This window comes from Bos javanicus, chromosome 11 (genome assembly GCF_032452875.1).
Source record: "Bos javanicus breed banteng chromosome 11, ARS-OSU_banteng_1.0, whole genome shotgun sequence".
NCBI classification, from domain to species: Eukaryota; Metazoa; Chordata; class Mammalia; order Artiodactyla; family Bovidae; genus Bos; species Bos javanicus.
This window is the reverse complement of record NC_083878.1, coordinates 104,971,595-104,990,845: the sequence shown is the minus strand read 5'-3', so window position 1 is coordinate 104,990,845 and position 19,251 is coordinate 104,971,595. Positions and strand designations below refer to the sequence as shown.

At 65.1% G+C, this 19,251-nt stretch overlaps 1 protein-coding gene across 4 annotated transcripts in view; it reads right to left on the bottom strand.

Annotated features, from left to right (window-relative positions):
- Positions 1–6,325: 6,325 nt before the first annotated feature.
- RXRA (retinoid X receptor alpha) overlaps positions 6,326–19,251 on the bottom strand; it is a 93,105-nt gene continuing 80,179 nt past the window's right edge. For all 4 annotated transcript variants that reach the window (XM_061434152.1, XM_061434154.1, XM_061434153.1 and 1 more), the window contains exons 6-10: positions 16,440–16,569; positions 15,048–15,180; positions 12,970–13,061; positions 11,403–11,508; positions 6,326–9,763 (exon numbers count right to left, since the gene is read on the bottom strand). In XM_061434152.1, coding sequence (XP_061290136.1) covers positions 9,616–9,763; positions 11,403–11,508; positions 12,970–13,061; positions 15,048–15,180; positions 16,440–16,569 — 609 coding nt within the window. In that variant the 3' untranslated portion in view covers positions 6,326–9,615. The remainder of the gene's footprint in view (positions 9,764–11,402; positions 11,509–12,969; positions 13,062–15,047; positions 15,181–16,439; positions 16,570–19,251) is intronic.

Below are 19,251 nucleotides of genomic sequence, written 5' to 3'. Positions count from 1 at the left end.
GTGGAGCCGTCAGAACACACACCTTTGTCAGTTCAGTTGGCTGCCTTACGTGGGTGCAGCTCGTGGCTTCTCAGATCATGACGAGAGTAACACCAGAGGTCACAGGTCACCATGACGGATCTAACAATAATGAAAACGTTTGAAACACTGGGACAATTCCCAAAATGCAGCCCAGAGACACAAAACGAGCAGCCGCTGTTGGGGAACAGGCACCAAGAGATTCGCTAGACTCGGGTCGCCACTGACCTGCGGTTTGTGAGAAGCACAGCTTCGGCAACAAAGGGAAGACAATAAAACGCGCTCTGCCTGTTCGTGTCCGAGACGTGAAAGGGTCAGTCACTCAGGCGTGTCCGGCTCTTTGCAGCCCCAGGGACTGGAGCCCGCCAGGCTCCTCTGTCCGTGGGATTCTGGCAAGAACACTGGAGTGGGTTGCCATTTCCTCCTCCAGGGGATCTTCCTGACTCCGGGATCGAACCCAGGTCTCCCGCATGGCAGGCAGTGTCTCTACCACCTGAGCCACCGGGAAGCCTGATTTATTCCACTCATCCTGCTTTCCCCCGACGTCCTCCTCTGACCCGGGACCCCACCCAACCCTGAGCTGTCACGTCTCCGTGGGCTCCTCTGGGCCGCAGTTTCTCAGACTTCCTGTGCTTTGATGACCTTGACAATTCTGAGGAGGATTGCTCAGGGATTCTGTGGAAGGTCCCTCAGCTGGGATTTCTCTGGTGGTTTTCTCGTGTGGGCCTTGATGGGGGGGTTTGGGAGGAAGACCCTGAGGGAGGCGCCCTATTCACGCCTCTGCGCCAGGGGTGCAGGCCGGCACCAGGACGCATCACCGCTGGCGCTGGCCTTGACCCCTGGCCGAGGTCGGGTTTGCCGGGCCGCACCCCTCCCCTGGAGCGTTCCTCTCTGTCTCCCTCCCCCGGCAGCCTTCTTTACAAGGCGGTCACTGGGCACAGCTCGCATTCGAGGATGAGGGCTCAGGTTCCAGCTCGTGGAGGGGAGCACGCACACAAACCCTCTGGGACTCTTCTGCAGGGAGAGTCATCTCTCATCCACTACATGTTTATTTATGCAGTCGTGTGTTTATGTGAGAACAGGCTCACGGGTATTCATGTTGTCCTTGGAGTCATAATCCAATCCGACGTTATTGTTTCTGTCCCAGCCCCGGGTGTCCCGGCCTCGTCCGCGGGGACCATGCTGGTCACACCCTGTGTCCCGCTGACGACCTGCTGGCGTGCTCCTGTGGTTAATGCATCCCTTGACTTTCACTTTCTAGCACAACAAGATGCTCCTGGCTCATTCCGGCCGAGTCTGCCCAGCCCTGGCATGGTCCCCCGCAGGACCCCTGGTCCTTGCCTTGGAGAACGGTGTTAGAAACCAAGATCTGGGTGCCGGGGTGCTCAGGGAGCAATCGGCACTCGCAGTGTCTCTCGGCTGACAGAGCAAGGAGACTGTGTGCACGCTACACGGGCTGTCACGTGTGATCACAGGTGTTGCCACGCAGCCGTCTGTACTGAGCTAAACCCGAGTGCACGCTGGGTCTCCAGCTCTCATCCACCACCACGTAGGTCCCTCTCAGCCCAGCAGCGACACGCCAGGGCCCCCAACCCAGCTGCATGGTCGTCTCAGTGAAGACGAGAGCAGCACCAGACAGCAGAGCCGTCAGCCTGCAGCCCCAGAAACAGCTTCATCGCCCCAGGAACAGGCTCCCATGGCGGCACCCTTCACGGCCAGTTTTACGGACCCCAAAGCTGCTAGCTCAGCCGCTGCTGCCTTCACTCCCTCAGGAAGGTTGCCCTGCCAGTCTGCAGGCCACCCTGGGATTCTCCTGACCTCCCAAGTAACTCTCTTTGCAGACAGTAAGGCTCACTGAGCAGAAAGGCCATGTGGTTTGGACAAGTACAGCGTCAGGTTCCTGCCAGAAGAGTTTCACTGCCCTACAAGTCCTGCATCTCCCTCACTAGCACCCCACTGGAAGCGCTGACTTGTTTACCATCTCCAGAGTGACGCCTTTTCCAGAATGCTGCATAAATGGAATCGTGTAGTTTCTCTCGCTCAGGCTTTTTCACTTAGCAATATGCATTTGTGATTCATCCGTGTCTTTTCGTGGCTGACAGCTCATTTCTTTTTATTGCTAAGAGTGTTCCACTGTCTGGAGGAACCTCAGTCTGCTTATCTATTCAGTTACTGAAGGACATCTCAGTTGCTTCCCGTTGTCAGCAGTTACGAATAAAGCTGCTATAAAGGTCCGTGTGCCAGGTTGGGGGCGGACAGACATTTTCAAATTGGTTGTATCAACACCTAGAGCTGCGGTCACCAGATGCTGCTGAACTTTGTAAGAAACTGCTTCCCAGAGCATGCGACCTCCGCTCTCAGGGTGCAAGGGAGGCCCCCCCATCTCGAGAGCCCTGTCGCGGCAGCCTCTCCCCATTCTGCACTCTCCAAGGGCCTTGGCGGCTAAGAGAAGAGTGTGGGCCCCTCGCCTAGCCCAGGCCCTACCCCACCTCCTGAGGGCTTGGCCGCAGATGGAAGTCCACAGGCACCTCCGCCAGTCCCCACCAGCCCCTGGGGCCCCACCTGTCCTACCAGGCAGCCTGGAATCCAGGCAGGCGTCCGGGCAGGCTCACATCTGGCCCTCCCCGGCAGGCACCCTGGCCAGCTCAGGCAGGAGCGCCACCCAGACTTCGGGGGCCTGGGTCCCACTGCTGAAGCTGAAGGCGGGCCGCCACCTCTTCCCCTGGCCTGTTTCCTCCCCGAACAACGGGGCTGCTCATCGTCGGTGATCACGGCTCTGCTCCGCGCCTACGTGGCCCATACTCACTGCGGCTGTCCCCCGTCTGCAGAGGTGAGGCTGAGGCCCAGGAGGGAAACGCTCTGTCCACCCACGTCCAGCTGGGGGCAGACTCCGGGCCGGCCTCCCGAGCCTCGGGCCTCCCGGATGGTCCCGGCAACCGCTGCACCGAGAGGAACAGGAGGACGGAGGCCCGACCTGCGGGGTGGCTCAGAGACCTCAGGCCCCCCAGGCAGAGGGGGCTTCCAAAGCTGGGTGGGCCCTAACCCGGGGGGCAGGGGACCCAGCAAAGCCGAGCCTGGTGATCACGCCCCTGCCTCCGCCACGAGCCCCTTGGGGCCGTGGGCCAGGATTCCCTAGATGCTCCTGACCCACCTGTGTCTCAGAAGCATGAGAACCAACAGCACTCCTCTTGCGGGACTGGGTTTATTCCAGCCTCGCTCGCTGGGTGCCGAGCGCCGGTTCCCAGGCTGAGTCGGAGTCTGCAGCCAGCCCCCAGGTTAGGTCAGGGCCCAGGGGCCCTGGTGGGATAGAGAGCCCCTCAGGGTGGAGCCTGGCCTGTAAGTGTGGTCCGTGAGTGTCCGTGAATGAATGAGGAACCAAGGCCCCCACAGCCCGGGATTCCCACCCCCACTGGTGGCTCTGACCTCCCTGGGACTTTCACCGTCAAGGGCATGACAACGTTGACCCTCCTGATCCCCCGGCCTGGAACTGGCCCACAGCCCCGACCTCCTCCAGATGTGGCCCCAGACTAGAGGTGGAGGGCTCCAGGACCCACGCCTGCCAGGCCTGTTCCCCAGGGGACGGCCTTGTCGTCCCAGGAAAATGACCCAGGAAGCGGCGACCTCAGGGTCTTTTCTGGATGACCGAGGTCTCGCCCACCTCGGGACAACAGCCCTGGGAGGTGGGGGTGTCTGTTCCTGCCGGGGGGACGGGGAAACTGAGGTCCAGAGGGGACAGGGCCCGCCCACTCCCAGTCCGGGCTCAGCGCGCAGTGGGCTCCGCGGCCCACCGGGGTGGCCCCACTCCGCCCCAACCCCGACCCTCTGACGTAATCGGACGGGGGCGTGGCCTGGGCCGCGGAGTTCCGAGGCTCCCGGTGATTCCAGAGGCCCGGAGTGGGGCACCTGCAGGACGGGAAGGACCCGCGCGGCCTCTGCCCTGCGCGTCCAGCAGGGGGCACTGCTGCCTCGCACCGGGCCCTGCCGTCCATCCGTCTCAGGACTCCTCCCTGGAGGTGCGGCCCCTCCCAGCTCCTCTGGGGCCCCCCGCATCCTCAGATGGCTTCTGAGGCTGGAGGGCAGTTGGGTGAAATGGCCAGTCCACTCCAACTCTCTGAGCCCTCGAGATCGCCCCCACCCAGGGACAGGAGGGATGGGAAGTCAGCGCCCAGCCAGGCCAGCGGGAAGCAGCAGCCCGCGTTTCAGCTGGGGGTCAGCCCTCGGCACAGCAGAGGAGACCGCGTGGGTATCAGGGGGCAGAGGACGAGAATTGCCCTGTGCTCCATTTCCTGACGCCCACCATGCTCCGGCCCCTTCCTGCCTGAGGTCTCAGCCCCGCTGACTGCCTCTGCTCGGTTCTCATCACTTGCTGCTGCCGGGCTCAGGCCCAGTGATGACCCCCCACTTCTTCTGTCCTCTGCGTCCCCTGCTGGGTGTCGGGGCCTCTCTGGGGGCTCACCCCATCTTCCTAGGACTCCCTCCACTTCCCACACAGGCCCTTTCTCCAACCACACTGCTTGCCTGGCGACAGCAGGGCCGGCTCTCTCCTGTCACCGGGCCCCAGCACCCAGCTTGGAACCTGCCATACGGGGATGCCTTGCACAGTCCCGTCCAAACGCCCAACCTCGCCTCTGAGGTTCCCTAGCTCTGCTCACTCAGCCTGTCACCACCGGATCCTGAGGCAGATAAACTTATCAAGCCCAGCATCTGTGGTCCAGGGGGACTGCCCTGGGCCGGGGTCACCATGGCAACTGAGGCAGCAGGGGGGCCAGGAGCCAGATCGCCCGGCAGTGGCCGTGGCAGCTCAGGGCCTCCGCGTGACTGGGGCCCTCCAGGGGCACAGCGCTTGGCAAGAGGTCGGGTGTGAGCCCTGCGCCCCAGACTCCTCCTCTCGGACCCCTGCCCACTGGCTCCTCTGCTCTGCTCTTCCAGGATCGGCGCTCCAGCCGAGGGGTGCTCCCTCAGGCCTGCATCCTGGACAATGTGCGGGGGTCCCTCAGCCTGGGGAGGTCGTCTCAGCCATGGCCCTGCCCTGGTCTTCCCCAGAGACTCCAACAGCCCCTCAGGCCGTGCAGCCATCAGAGGCAGCCCTCCTCGGGGTCCACTTACTCCTGCCAGACGCCCCTGCAGGGTCTGCGCATGGAGACTGTGTCCAGAGCTGGGCCAGGGCCTGCTGAGGCTGGGGTCAACGGCCAGGGATCCCCTGGGCCAGGGTCCCTCACTGGCGAGGCGACCGTCTGGTTCTCCAGGCCCCTGGGGCTGACTACACTTCCTAGACCAGAAGGGGTCCCCACAGTGGTTATGTTTGAATTTTTATGACAGGAAACCAGAATGGGCTGGTCGCAGAGGTTCGTGGGGGTCTGTCTCCTGTGCCCACCCTTCCAGGAGGTACAGGCTGAGCTTCGTGGGCAAGGCCACGCCTGACTCCCGGGAGGCTGTCGCGGGCAGCAGGCCGTGGGGGCTGGGTGTCAGCACCTCGGGCACCGCCTGCAGCCAGCCAGGGCCGGGACAGCTGAGTTCTGGTGAGGCCGTGCACGTCACACGTGCAGGGGCATGTTTGTATGTGTGTAAACATGCAAGTCCCACGCGCACTGTACGCCCACGTACAGCGAGTCTTCTGGGGGGCCTGGCTCTCGGGCCTCAGGACTCATCATCAGGTTCACGCCCGCCCCCGGGAGCCACCTCGGTCCTCAGTACAACGTGTCCGGTGCCACCGGGCAGGGCTGTGGGCCTCAGGGCTTCCAGCCCCAGGATGCCCTGGGCCCCAAAACGGTGCCGGCTGGACGGAGGTGCAGGAGAGGGTTCGGGCACCGCAGGCACGCTGCGGCCAGGCCCCGTCTAGCCCCCAGACGGCATGGAGACAAGTGGGAGCAGGTGGGTACCACTACCTGCTCGTTAATGGGGAAGCCGGATGACATCACTCATCCTGGGGCCATGCGAACCTCCCCCCCGTCCGGGCTGATGCGGACCCAAGGGCCGAGCTCAGCCCACGCCAAGCCCCGAGAGGGCCGAGGGCGCCCATCTTGGGGGGCTTCTGGACGGAGCCCAGGCACGGAGGGGGTGAGTCACCCAAGAGCCCTGAGATGCAGAGCAGACCCAGGAGGAGGACAGGCCCAGCAGCCCCAGGTCAGGGTCCTGCTGCCGGCACCTGGCCGCCACAGTCGGAGGGCAGCTGGGGCGCCTGCTGTGGCCCTCGGGGGGCGGGGTGAAGGCAGCAGGCCCGCCCCCTCCAGGGCAACCGAAGCCCCCCGCGCGGTTGGCTTCCAGCCCCGGACAGGAAAGCCCCCCGAACAAAGGCAAGCTGAGGGGGTGTTTTTAAACGCTCATGTTTTGCTTGTTTCTCCTCTCACGTTTTGCTCCGAGTCTCTTCTCCACAATTCTGACACCATTGTTCGCCCGGCACCTGCGGCTGCGATGTTTTGAGAACAGTCCGTGTGGGGAAGTAATTTCACAGTCAGTCCCGGGAAGGCCAGCTGGCCACGGGGAGGGCGCAGAGCGAGGCGTGAGCGTTACTCGGAAGGGGAGGAGAACCCTCGAGAGTTCCGGGCCCAGCTTCCCGCCTGCAGCAGTGCTGTCCGAGGCCCGCACGCCCCTCTGAAGTCCCGACGTCGACTCAGAGAGCCTCCACCTCTAGAAGCAGAAACACAAGCCCCCCTCCCCGCCACATCCTCCGAGTTATACATGAGGGATAAAATTACATTTGTACAAAAATAGATTTTTTTTCTACCTTTCCCGATGCTTTAAATGTCTCCTCTTTTTCTCTGTATGTCATCTCTGTGAGCTACACGTCCCGGCTAAGGCATTGCTAAGGACTGGCAACGGCTAAAGCTGTTTGCTCCAGGGCATCTTAAAATAGATGCGTCTCCTTGCCTCAAGGTATTCATTCGAACCCGGATTTCACCAAAGAAGGGGTCCTTACATACTTGCTTACAACAAGCAAATTTATAGGAAAATGGGGTCGGGGGGAGTCTTGATTAAAAATAAACAGAAAACGCTGGTAACTGGTCTGTGTGTCTGTGGATGGAGAGCAGGTCTGTGCACACGGGGTCTCTACAGCGCGGGTGTTGTCCACACACACCTGCGTGGGCAGGGACCAAATTCCACGGCGGGAGCAACATCAGCCCATCACGCTCTGGCTGGACGTTCCGGCTGGGCCCAACCAGGGCCTCCGCGGAGCAGGGAGTGCGGCGTGGTCTCCAGCACTTGCCCCGGGGGGGGTCTGCCAGCCCAAACCCTCCTGGGACGCCCAGGGCCGGGGGCCGTCCTCCCCCCGGGGGGATGAGGGCCAGCGGCTGACGCGGGTGCCCTCTGCACGGACGTCCCCGAGCAGGCCAGCTTCCAAGGAAACGCCCAGTGGGGGACAAGCCAGAGGCTGGCCTGGCCAACAACTTCCGAACCTGAGACACAGTCGTCTTCATTCCTCGGCCTCGGGAGCCCCGCCTGATGACCGAGGGGGAGGTGATGCTGGGCAAGGGGGGGCGTGCCGGAAGCATCCAGTGAGTGGGGACGGCACAGGATGGCCAACGAGCTGACGTTAGTGCTATCTTTAGAAAATTAAAGACTGTCCCACCAAAATAATAATTACCAAAAAAATCACCTTAATTGAACCAGATTGGTCTACTGAAGGTCTGGTTAAAGAAAATGTCTACCTACTGAATAATGTGCCATTTCCCCACCATCACCTTTTCAAACACAGCAAGGACGTTACGATGACAGCGCCCGAGGAGAAGAAGGGGGGCTCGGCCCCAGTACGCCATGGGCCTGGTGACGCAGCAGGCCGGGGGAGGGGATGCCGGGGGCTTCTGGCTTGGGGTAGGGCAGCCGGGGGACCCCGAGGCCAGACCCCACAGGGCCCCCTCCTGGGCTCCAGAGTGGTCCAGGGCAGCGGGGCGGGCTGGGCGTGGACGGGGTGTGTCCAGCTGCAGAAGGCACTGGGTGTGGGGTGGGGGGCAGACCTACAAACCCACCACCAGGGGTACCCCAGAGGGAGGACCACCAGGGTGCCTGCTTCACTCTGCTGACACCACCACGCCCCCAAAGGCGGCCAAGACTTCCGGGGGCACTGGGCAGGCCCCGGCTCGCCCCACCTCTGCCGCAGAGGGCGGATGGGGCAGGTGCCGCGGTGGCTGGGGACGCATCTCCTGGGGGCGGGAATGGGGGGGGCCCCAGAGAAAGGAGATGTCGGTGGCGTCCTCCACACAGTTGGCCCAGATGCCTCACGCTCAGCCTGGGCTGGACCCTGGAGGGCAAAGAATGGACACCCTCTTCCCCACAGAGGCCGGGAGGCCGGCCTGTCCTCACCCAGCCTCGGGGGCACCCCCGCACCCCCCCACGGGGAGACAGGCTTGGGGGAGCAGCCACAACGCCGACCCCCACTCCTGCTCCGGGGCCGCTGACGGGGGCAGCAGGACCCCACGCACCCAGTTCCGGCTCCCCCAGCCGACAAACGCTGGGTTTCGGGGCGTGAGACAGAAAAACGGACCGGAGGGAGCGCACGACGGTGCAGAGGCCTTCACCCTGAGAGACCCAGCCCAGGACGCTGGGCCTGCCGGGCCGGGCGGGACCCTGACCAGAGAGGGTGCGGACGGACACACGACGACAGCCCCATCCCAGGGTGCTGACACTCGGCCGCTCCCCACCTCAGGGGCCCATGAGACGCCTGCCACCCAAGGGGCCTCCCTGCCCAGAGTGCTGCAGGCCCCGGCCAGCTGTCCGCTCCCCGCAGCGGAGTGCCCACAGGTCCCGCCAGCTTCTGGACCCCGCTGGTCTCCCTCAGTGTGCACGGCCGACCGAGGACCCTCTTCCCCGCCCGTCACCGTGGGCCTCCTGGGTGGGCAGCAGGCCTCCGGTCCACTAGAGATCAGGCGCGCCCTGCAGGAGTGGGGGCCAGCCTCAGCCCTCTGCACAGGCTGGAAGGTTTGGAGGCGGCCTGGACAGGACCACATGGGACAGGAGCTGAAACCAGGACAATGCAAAGACAGCACGCAGGTGGGGTGGGGTGCGCGGGTGTCCCTGCAGCCTTAAGTCACCCCCAAACCCAGGGCAGAGGTCGGCTCCCAATCTGACCGGCCTGGGGAGCAGGTTGAAGGCCATCTTTGGAAAAAGGGGCTGCTCACCCTTCACTCTAAGGGACCAGAGCCCCTCCCGTCCTCCCGGGAGGCGGGTTGGGGGGGGTCTTTGGCAGCTCCCCCACCTGTCCCCTCCTCCCAGTCGCGGGTGAAGCTGGGCAGGCAGGGCGCCAGCCAACACCGGAGGCAGAGGGATCCTTGCAAACAGAAGACCTCGCACGGGAGACTTCCAAACCCAGCGACCACAGAGCGTGACGGGAGCCCAGCCGCCCTCTGAACGCTGCGGCTCCAGGGGCGGAGGCGTGTACCCCGTGAGCCCGCCCGGGTTCCCCCCTCCCGGGGCTCACACCGGCTCCTGCCGCTCCGGCGGCCGCCCCGGGATGCCCGCTGCCGGGTCCAGACGAGTCGTGTGGAAAACGAGGAGGGCGGCCTGCAGCACAGGCTCAGCAGCGGCGGGCCACGCCCCCAGGGCCAGGCGGGCCACGCCCCCAGGGCCCGCGGGCAGAGGGCGGGGCGGGCCGGAACCGCGGGCCTAAGTCATCTGGTGCGGGGCCTCCAGCATCTCCATGAGGAAGGTGTCGATGGGCGTGTCCCCGATGAGCTTGAAGAAGAAGAGGTGCTCCAGGCACTTGAGGCCAATGGAGCGCAGAGCGGGCAGGCGCAGCAGCAGCTTGGCGAACCTGCGGATGAAGCCGCGTGAGCGCCCGCCGCGCTCCCCCACCCGGGCCCCGTGGCCTGACCGTCTCACCGCCCCAGCCCCCGAGGCTGCCACGGCAGGGGACCTGCCTGAGCCGGGGCCCTTGAACGGGGAGGGGTCTCTCAGGCAGAGGATGGACGCAGAGTGGGGCCAGGGCCCAGGGGCAGAAGACCCCCAAGAGGACACCCCCAGGGCAGAGATTCAGGATAAAGGGCCAGTGGCCGGGCAGGGGCGGGGTGATCAGGGCTTCGAGGGGGACGTTAAAAGGCGCGGCAGGCTTTCTCCAAGGGCAGCAGGAGTCGCAGCAGGATTTTACACGGGAAGAAGGGCTCTGACGGCAGATCTGAGCACCAGCAAAGCCCCTGGCCGCCGGGCAACCCCCTCTCGGGATGAAGTTGCTCCTGAGCTGGGGGTCAAGTCTGAACTCCAAGAGGCCTCCAGGGGGACTCACGCCAGCACCCACCTCGCCCGGAAAGAGCTGCAGCACAGCAGCCCGACCTCGAACAGGGCGGGTGCAGGGAGGGGGAGGGGCTCCTCGGGCTGCGCCTGCCCCACTGCAGAGTCTCTGGGAAGGACACTGGGCAGCGGAGGAGCAGGGGAGACTTTGGTGGGGGGGGGGGGGCGCCTGGATCAGGGACGCCAGGCTCCTGCACTCTGTGCCAAGGACAGCTGCTGTGTGGGGACAGGGCCCAATGCCCCACCCGGACATCCACATCCACCCCTCCCCGGACCCCAGTCCCCACCCCGGGTGCTTCCAGGCCTTCTCCACACGACCCTCGGGGGACCCTGGGACCTCACTAATTATTAACAATGTCTTATTTCAGGGGGAAAGCCCCGGGCTTGGCTGCAACACAACCCACATTTTAAAGGCAAAAACGCAGCTCAGAGGCTGGAGCGGGGCCAAAGAACGCGCTGTTTTCTGCTGAGCTGGCGAGATGGGCCAGGGCGGGGAGCCAGGAAAAACAGGCGGGCCTGCCACCCCTCCTCCGGGAAGTTTCACTTTAAACCAGATGAGGCTGGTCAGACACTTAACCGTGTGTGTGCCGGCTGGCGGGGCGGGCGAGGGCAGAGCCAGGCCTGGGGCCCTGGGGCCCCACCCGCTCCGGGCAGACAGAGGCCGGTCCAGGAAGAGAGGAGGCAGGAACCTGGACAGCTGGTCTGCAGGCACCTTCTCCCAGAAACCCACTGCGCGCCCGGCTCGGGGGACCCGGCAAGGAGGCAAGGCCAGCCCTCCCAGGCCCACAGTCAGCAGGGAGAGAGCCAGGCAGACTGCGCTCAGATCACAGCCATCTGTTCCACACACGTTTGTAAAGCACCTACTATGTGCTGGCTTTCGTCCCTGCCGGGGCGAGCACAGCAGAGCCCTGCCTCGAGTGGTTTCCTCTGGCCGGCAGAGGAAAGCACCGCCTTGGTTTACCCGCTCTAGAGCCACGCGTGCCTACTGTGTGCCAGCACAGGGCCCATCTGTCTGGTGGGGCTACAGGGAACGGTGAGTGCGCGCCTGCTGGGGCGGAAGAGTGCCTGGGTCCCCCGCTGCCCTGGGTGGGGGAGGGCAGCTGCCCTCTAACCCACAGGAGTGTCTGAAGGGCTGGGGCGGGCCTGCCGCAGCCCCCAAGGCCCACCTTCCTGGCTGCTCGGGGTACTTGTGTTTGCAGTACGCCTCCAGGGACGCATAGACCTTCTCGCGAAGCGCCTCCACCTCGGCTGGGTTTGAGAGCCCCTTGGAGTCTGCAGGGGAGAAGGGGCCACAGGTCAGAGCCCGGCCCCGGGAAGCGGGGACCCAGAGCCCCGGCCTGGATGAGGCGGCCCCGTGCATGCACCCTGCCTGCTGCATGCTGGCCACTCGACCTTGGGCCCATCCCCTAACCTCTCGCCACCCCACTACCTCATCAGGAGGGTGGGACAGGCCTGCTTCCCCCACCCCTGGTTACCACAGCAACCGCGTCACCTCCAGAGGCCTCAGTGCACTGGGTCTCAGCCCCTCTGAGCCAATGTAGGCTCCAGACCTCCTCCTGTCTGAAACAGCCAAACCCACGCTGTGGGGGCTGAAGCCACCCTGAGCCCTGGGACCCTGGCAGCAGGAGCCTGGTCTGGAAGGGGCTCTGCCTGTGGACAGAGATGCCTGGGACCAGGGCCACCAAAACCCCAGGGCCCAGGGGTGAGGACTGAGGCGCACGGGCTGCCCTGGGTCATCTGGGCAGCAGTCACAGGCCTCCCTGAGGCAGTGAGAGCTCCCCAGTCGGGCAAAGCTAAGCCCCTCTCTGCTCCTTCGTCTCCAAAGTCACCCCGCAAACTGACACCCGACAAGCCTCTCCCCACTGACCCCCAACAGCAGCCCCCTTTGGGCACTGGGATTCGGGTCCCCGCCCTGAGTGCGGCCCCAGACAGGCATGGTCCACCCTGATGGTTTAGGGGGCAGAGGCTGGAGCCCCCCTGCTGCCCATCTGAAGCCAGGGAAGCCCTGGGGACAGGCCTGCTCTTGGGTGGCCTCTGAGCCCTAGGCCAGGGGCCCCTACACCAGCCCTGCCCCGGCTGTCTGACATGCCAGCAGGGGCACCGTGCCCAGCGTGAATGCCACAGTGGCCTGGGGTCCTGGGCACCTCGGGAAATGCAGACTCCTCTGCAGCTGGGCCCCCGGTCCCCCTACACCTGGGCCTGTGCCAGCTCTGGCCACCTCCCTCCTGCCCCTGGCAATCCCAAGTCTGGGCCCCAGCAGGTAAAGCAGTGCTGGCAGCCAAGTCACGCTCGACTTCAAGGGGGACCCTGCTGGGCAGGGCTGTGTTGCCAGGGTCGTGGGCTCACGCACAGGCCTGGGGACAAATGCCCCTGGAAATGGGCTGTCCCCACTAGGGGACCCCATCTTCACCCCAGCCTGACCCTCAGCACTGGAGCCGACGGAGGGTAAGGACTCATAAGCCCTGCCGCTGCCCCGCCCTCCCACCGCCAGCACTTCCCCAAGAAGCCCTCAGAACCCACCCCTGCCCCGGTATCCCCCAGCACCCCCAGAGCAGCGGGGCTCCAAATCTCTGGCAGCTCTGGCAGCAGAGCCCATCGCAAGGGAGACAGGCAGGCTCAGAGGAGGGGCAGGGGGCCGACACCGCCCTATCAGTGGGCTGTGGGGCTGCGGTGGGCGCCCCGAGGCCTTGGCCCCTGGGGGGACGGACACCAGGCCTGGATGGCAGGCAGTACCGGGGTTGAAGAGGACGATGGCGCGCAGGCAGCCCAGCTCTGTCTTGTCCATCTGCATGTCCCGCATCTTGGACACCAGCTCCGTCAGCACCCTGTGTGCGTGGGGGGAGGAGGGCAGGCAAACATCAACATCCAAGCCAGACCGTGCCCTTCCCGGGGCCCCCCAGAAACAACTCCGTGCAGGCCTGGAGGGCAGCTGAGAAGGGTAAGGCGATTCAGACCGGGTAGGACAGTCCCTGCGCCCAGCCAGTCCCCTCCGGCCCCGAGCGGGGAGGGGGGCTCCTCTCCTCCAGCTCCAGGAGCTCAGTGTTGTGGGATTTTATTCCAGGAACCCGGAGACTAGAGGGGCACCGCGTGACAGCAGGGTGAGCCAGGGTTCTGGACGTCGGGGACGAAGTCCACTGGCACACGTCCCCGCTTGGCTGCAGAGCAGGCCAAGGCCCGGACGCACACCCCTGCTACTCCCTACATCTGCGCAAAGGCACCTCCCCAGCTCCTGGCTTCCCTGCTCCTGGCTCGCTGCCAGAGGGGGCTCCGTGCCACTTCCCATCACCAGGCACCTCCTGAGCACCTGGGCCCCCGGAGCTGTCAGCTGGGCACAAGGCCGGGGAGGGACGGGCTTGCTAAAGAAGCCATCTGTGAGCAATACGATCCTCTGGAGAAGGAAATGGCAACCCACTCCAGTATTCCTGCCTGGAGAACCCCACAGACAGGGGAGCCTGGTGGGCTACAGTCCATGGGGTTGCACAGAGTCGGACACAGCTGAGCAGCTAAGCATATAAGCAATAAACCCAGCACCCCACAGCCCCCTCTCCGAGTTTACTGAACAAAGACACGGCCTACACTGTCTGCATCAGGGCCTGCCCAGGGCGCCTGGTGCAGGCGGGTGGGGTGGAGCAGTCAGGAGCCGCCCCCGTTCTTCCTGCGCCGTCCCACGTGGCAGCACGCTCCCGCATTTATCCCCAGGGGGCTACAGTAGGGGTCTCTGCTGCTCCCCCCCGCCCACTGTAAGGCTCTTGTACTCAGGGACTCAGGCTTCCCCAGTGGCTCAGTTGGAAAAGAATCCACCTGCAACGTGGGAGACCTGGGTTCAATCCCTGGGCTGGGAAGATTCCTGGAGAAGAGAAAGGCTCCCCACTCCAGTATTCTGGCCTGGAGAATTCCATAGACCATATACAGTCCATGGAGTCACAGAGTCAGACACGACTGAGCGACTCTCTTCACTCAGGGGCTCACCTGGGACCCCGCCCATTGCCTCCCCTCCCTGGGGTCCACTCACCCTGTGCTGAAGCTCCCCCTGCCCAAGGGACCCCCCCTCCACGGCCCTCCCCAGCCCCTTCAGCTCTGGCTGGCTGACCTGACACCCCAGTCCCCAGAAGGCCCAGGTCTCTGACCTGGGCTCACAGGCAAAGCCAGCCAGGGATGGGAACAGGCATCCCAGTGACCCTGCAGGTGGAGACGGGATGAGTCGTGATTTGGGAGCCTGAGAAAAGTCGCCTGACCACCGCCCAGCACCGGCCGCCTGGGTGTGTGCCGAGAGAGGCGGGAGCAGAGAGCAGTGTCCCTGCCGGGGACAGGCCCAGAGTGGTGCTGGGACGTGGCCATGTGCCCAGGGCCAGGCCACACGCAGGTTCATGGAACCACAACACGTCAGAGGAGTCCTCGCCGGCTCCCACAGAACAGTACCACCGACTACTTCTGCTTTAAAGATGGGGCCGCTTTCCTTCACACACGCGGATGTGGAGGGAAGGACACCACAGTGGGAGCTGGGGTACACGGGTGGCCCCGGGGATTTTAATCTTAGGGAAGTTGCTTAGTTGTGTCCGACTCTTAGCGACCCCATGGACTGTAGCCCACCAGGCTCCTCCGTCCATGGGATTCTCCAGGCAAGAATACTGCAGTGGGTTGCCATTCCCTTCTCCAGGGGATCTTACCGACCCAGGGATCGAACCCGGGTCTCCCGTGCTGCGGGCATACACTTTACCCTCTGAGCCACCCGGGACTTAGTCCTGGGGCCCTTCTGCTGTCTCCACAAGCGTAACCTCCGTGCACAGCACAAGGCCACGCGGGGCCCCCACCTGTCGAAAATGGCGCCCACGCCTGCGCTGTGGGCGCTGTTGCGATGTACGTGCAGCCCGGTGGCCAGGAGGATGCCGTCCTTCACGGCGATGGAGCGGTGCGAGAAGGAGGCGATGAGCAGCTCGTTCCAGCCTGCAGGGGCGGGGCACAGGGTCACCGTGGTCTCCAGGCCCCGCCCACCTCCTCGCCCCTAGGACCACCCCCCCCACTGAGCAGGAGCAGGGACTCGTCCACCTGCAGGGCTCCGGGGCCCTGCCCCACCCCACCCCGCCCCGCCCCGGCCCCCACCGGGCCCCCCGGAGGCAGCTCGCACCCTCTCGAGGCAGGGCCTCCATGGAACCCCGAGCCCATGACCCTGCCACAGAAGGGCGGTTCCCGAGCACTGACCCTAAAGTCCCGCACAGAGCAGCTCCTGCAGCTACTTCACCCGGGCCCTCCATACTCAGGTGCCCGGGAAGTCCCTCTCTGTACGCCGCTGCTGCCAAAGAGTGCGAGGGAGCCCCCAGACCCTCTTGGGCAGCCCCCAACGCAGACTCCCAGAGCTGACGTTTTGGGGGTGCCACAAAACAGTAAATGATGGAACCCAGGAGTGTTGGAGCCAAAGGGGGACTGCCACTCTCTCTCTGAGAGTCCCTGGCACACGCGGCGTGGGCGCAGGGCTGGGGGAGGGCAGAGAAAAGACCCCGTGCGCATGCGCTCCTGCAAACCGGCCGCGCGAGCCGTCTCTGGAGCGTCGCTAGCGACCGTCTCAGACCCCAGCCCGGAGCCCACAGAGCACTCGGCAGTGGTGGCTGTGACCGTCACCGGTGCCCCAAAGGCTCCGGGCTGGTGGCTGTGACCGTGTCACAACGGTGATCCTGTTCAATCATGACTCAACCCCACGAAGCTAGTATCGGCCTCACTTAACACAGAGGAAAACTGAGAGCCCGGGAGACAAAGGGGCTGCCCGCTCAGCATGAGGACCCAGGGCCCCGCCCCACCCCGCAGGTCGGCATCTTTTCCTGTCGGCTCTGGGGTTGGAGTTTGTGCCCCAGTCAGAGTGAAAGCTCTTCCAGGGACCGTCTCCCCCACCCCTGGGCCATCGTGGACCGACACCCGCCGGCCAGACACCAGGGCTCAGGAGGCTGAGGAGGAGACCTCATCAAGGGGCAGAACCGGGCCCCCAGCAAGACTGCCCTCCTCTGAGGCCCCATCCCCAGCCGCCCCCCGGCCCTTCCCCAGCAGAGCCCCCCACCCCGCTCCCTATGCCCCGTGCCCCGTGCCTCTAGGACCCCACTGAGCATGAGCAGGGCCCCGCCCCTCGCCCCGCCCCCCACAAGGCCCGCCCCCTCAGGCCCCGCCCACCGCCCCTGCCCACCCCTCGCCCCGCCCCCACCCGGCCGGCCGCTCACCTGCTCGCAGCAGGATGACCTGGTCGTCCAGGGGCAGCTCGGAGAAGTGCGGGATCCGCTTGGCCCACTCCACCAGTGTGAAGAGCTGCTTGTCAGCCGCTTGGCAGATGTTGGTGACGGGGTCGTTGGGCTGGGGAGGGGCACCGTGGTGAGCACCGTGCATTGAACAGAGCCCCTGATCAGGCCCCCACACGCCCGACGCAGCAGCGGGGGCTGACCGACGCCCCCACGACCCCCACGACCTCAGCCCCCGAACCCCAGCACAAAGGAATCGGCGAGCACGGCAGAGTGAAGGGTTCTGATGGGAGGTGACCCTGGAAGGTGTGGGTGGGCCCGGGGTCATCACAGAGCCCCTGCTGGGGGGGAGGACACGAGGGCCGAGGCCAAGGTCAAGGAGGGAAGAGCTGCCGGCAGACGCGGAAGAAGGGCCGGAGCCGGGGCCCGGGGCGCCTCCAGAGCGGAGGCCGGGCGCGGCCCCCACCCGCACGCCTGCGAGGGCCAGCCCTGCCAGCGCCCTGACTTGGCCCAGGGCGCAGGTCTCAGGCTTTGCCTCGAGGGGCGTGAGGCAGTGAGATCTGTGCTGCTTTAGGCCCTCAGTTTGCTGTCACTTGTCCAGCAGCCACAGAAAGGTCACCGTGCCATGACCCATTCGGTCTCCACCGCGGTCCTTGGGCCGATGCCAGGTGACCTCGTGTTGCGGACCAGGCATGGGGAGGGCATGGGCAGTGCCAGCCCCTCTGGTGGTGGTTCTTCCTCCCAAATTTGGACGTGGCAACACACAAGGGTGCACCCGAAGCCCTTCCGGAAAGTTCTGGTCAGAAGGGGCGTGCGTGCGTGCTCAGTCATGTAGTCGTGTCTGACTCTTGAGACCCCATGGGCTGTAGCCCACCAGGCTCTTCTGTCCGTGGGATCTCCAGGCAAGAACACTGGAGTGGGTTGCCATTTCCTCCTCCAGGGCATCTTTCTGACCCAGGGATCGAACCCGTGTCTTCTGCAGTGCAGGCGGATTCATTACCACTAAGCCACCTGGGAAGCCCCTAGCCAGAAGGGGACGCCCAGTCATCCTCACAAACGGGGGAACCCGGGCAGCGTCAGTGGCTGCAGGCTCCAGCCCACGGGGCTCCGACGGAGAACTCGCCAGGCCCTGGGGGGTGGGGCCCAGGCAGCGGAAGCGTAAGCGCTTCATTCCAGGAACCACGTGGGCCAGGCATCCCCCCCCACCCCCGACGGCGTGGGGAGCCTGGAGGAGCTTCCCTGATAGAAACCATGTGCCCTCCCGTGGCGCACAGTCTAAACAATCCGGCCGTGAAAGGCCTGCTGAGGGCTCTCTTGGGAGGCCTGTGACAGAGGGGCACGGAGGCCGGCGTGCAGAAGGAGTACCTGGGGCCGCGGGAGAAGCGGCTTCCAGGCCATACGGCCAGTCAGGGGAAGGGGGTGGAAGGTGCCAGCGCCCAGACGCCCCCAGAGTCACCGTCACACCGAGGCCCCAGGGGGCCAGCCCCACAGCATTCCCGCCTCCACCCAGGAGCACTGACCAGAAGCCCAGCACTCGGGGCGCCCAGACGCCACGTGCCCAAGCCCAGCACACCCTCTGGGCATTGCACACCCATCCCGGCCGCCAGATGACCACAGCCACGAGCAGAGCTAGCCTGCACCGGGAACCTGGCTCACCCAAGCGACACACCCAGCACCTAGTGAGCCAGAGCCTGGGGCCAGGCTCCAGTCCTCAGGGACCTTGCTCCGAGCCCTTCCAGCCTATGGCTGGGAGGCCAAGCTTGACGGCGGGGGGTCCGGGGAGATGCACTGAGCGGGGCAGAAGGCGTGGGGAAGACCAACAAGTCCTGGGCTGAAGCCCCAGAGGCCGGGCCTTCTCTAATCACTAGCGGGAGCCCCCCCTGAGCCCCCAAGGGGCCCAGAGCAGGCCCAGTGGAGTAGGCCAGGGCCTCGGAGGCAGGTGCCGGGTCATATCTAATAAGCTGGGGGCAAAGGTTACCTGCACCAGAGGCGCGGGGCTGGCCTGGAGGGAGCGGGTTCCCCTGGGGGAGGAGCTTGAACTCTACCAGGCTCCATCCTCTGAGCCTCATTCCCACAAAAAGACAAAACAGGCCTCATTCAACAGCAGTTTCCTGAGCTCTGGCCCCTTGCCGGAGAGGGCGGAGCCTTCCCTGTCCTAGGAGGGGACCGCGGGGCCCCCAGGCTGGGACCTGAGGCTCCCCCGGGGCCGACAGGTGTCCCTGGTCTGGGGGAAGGGGCTGAACGAGCCAGCCCCAGAGGGGGACCCAGGCCAATCCACCAGGAGCGGCCACAGGAGGGCAGAGCCCCCACCAGCCAGCCCACCGACCTGTCCCCTAAATCGCCCGCCTGTTCTGCATTCCCGGAGCGCGCAGAGGGCAGACTCGTTTCCTCCCAGATGGTGTCCTCACTGGACAAGAGTAAAACCTGGCAGACGGCTGTAGATCCCTGACTTTTCCTTCAGGGTTTCTGCTCAATCGTGAGGCCCTTGCGGCCACCCTGGCTCCCCACTGGGACTAGAGAAGCCATCGGGTGGGGTCGGGCCACAGACCAGAGGGACTGTCGAGAGTCAAACCGGCGGCGGGTGGGGTGGTCACTGCACACAAGAGGCAACACGGCGGGGCAGCCAGCGTAGGGGTCTGAGAGGGGCTGCAGCCTGGGGCGCTCCGTCGCAGGGGGACAAGGAAGCAGGGTGTCCTGAGACTGCAGGCAGGATGCGACCCCCACGCTCTGAGACTGGGGGGCCGTGAACAAGCACCTACGGGACGGCAGGGTCCTGTCCCTGACCGCAGCCGGGCAC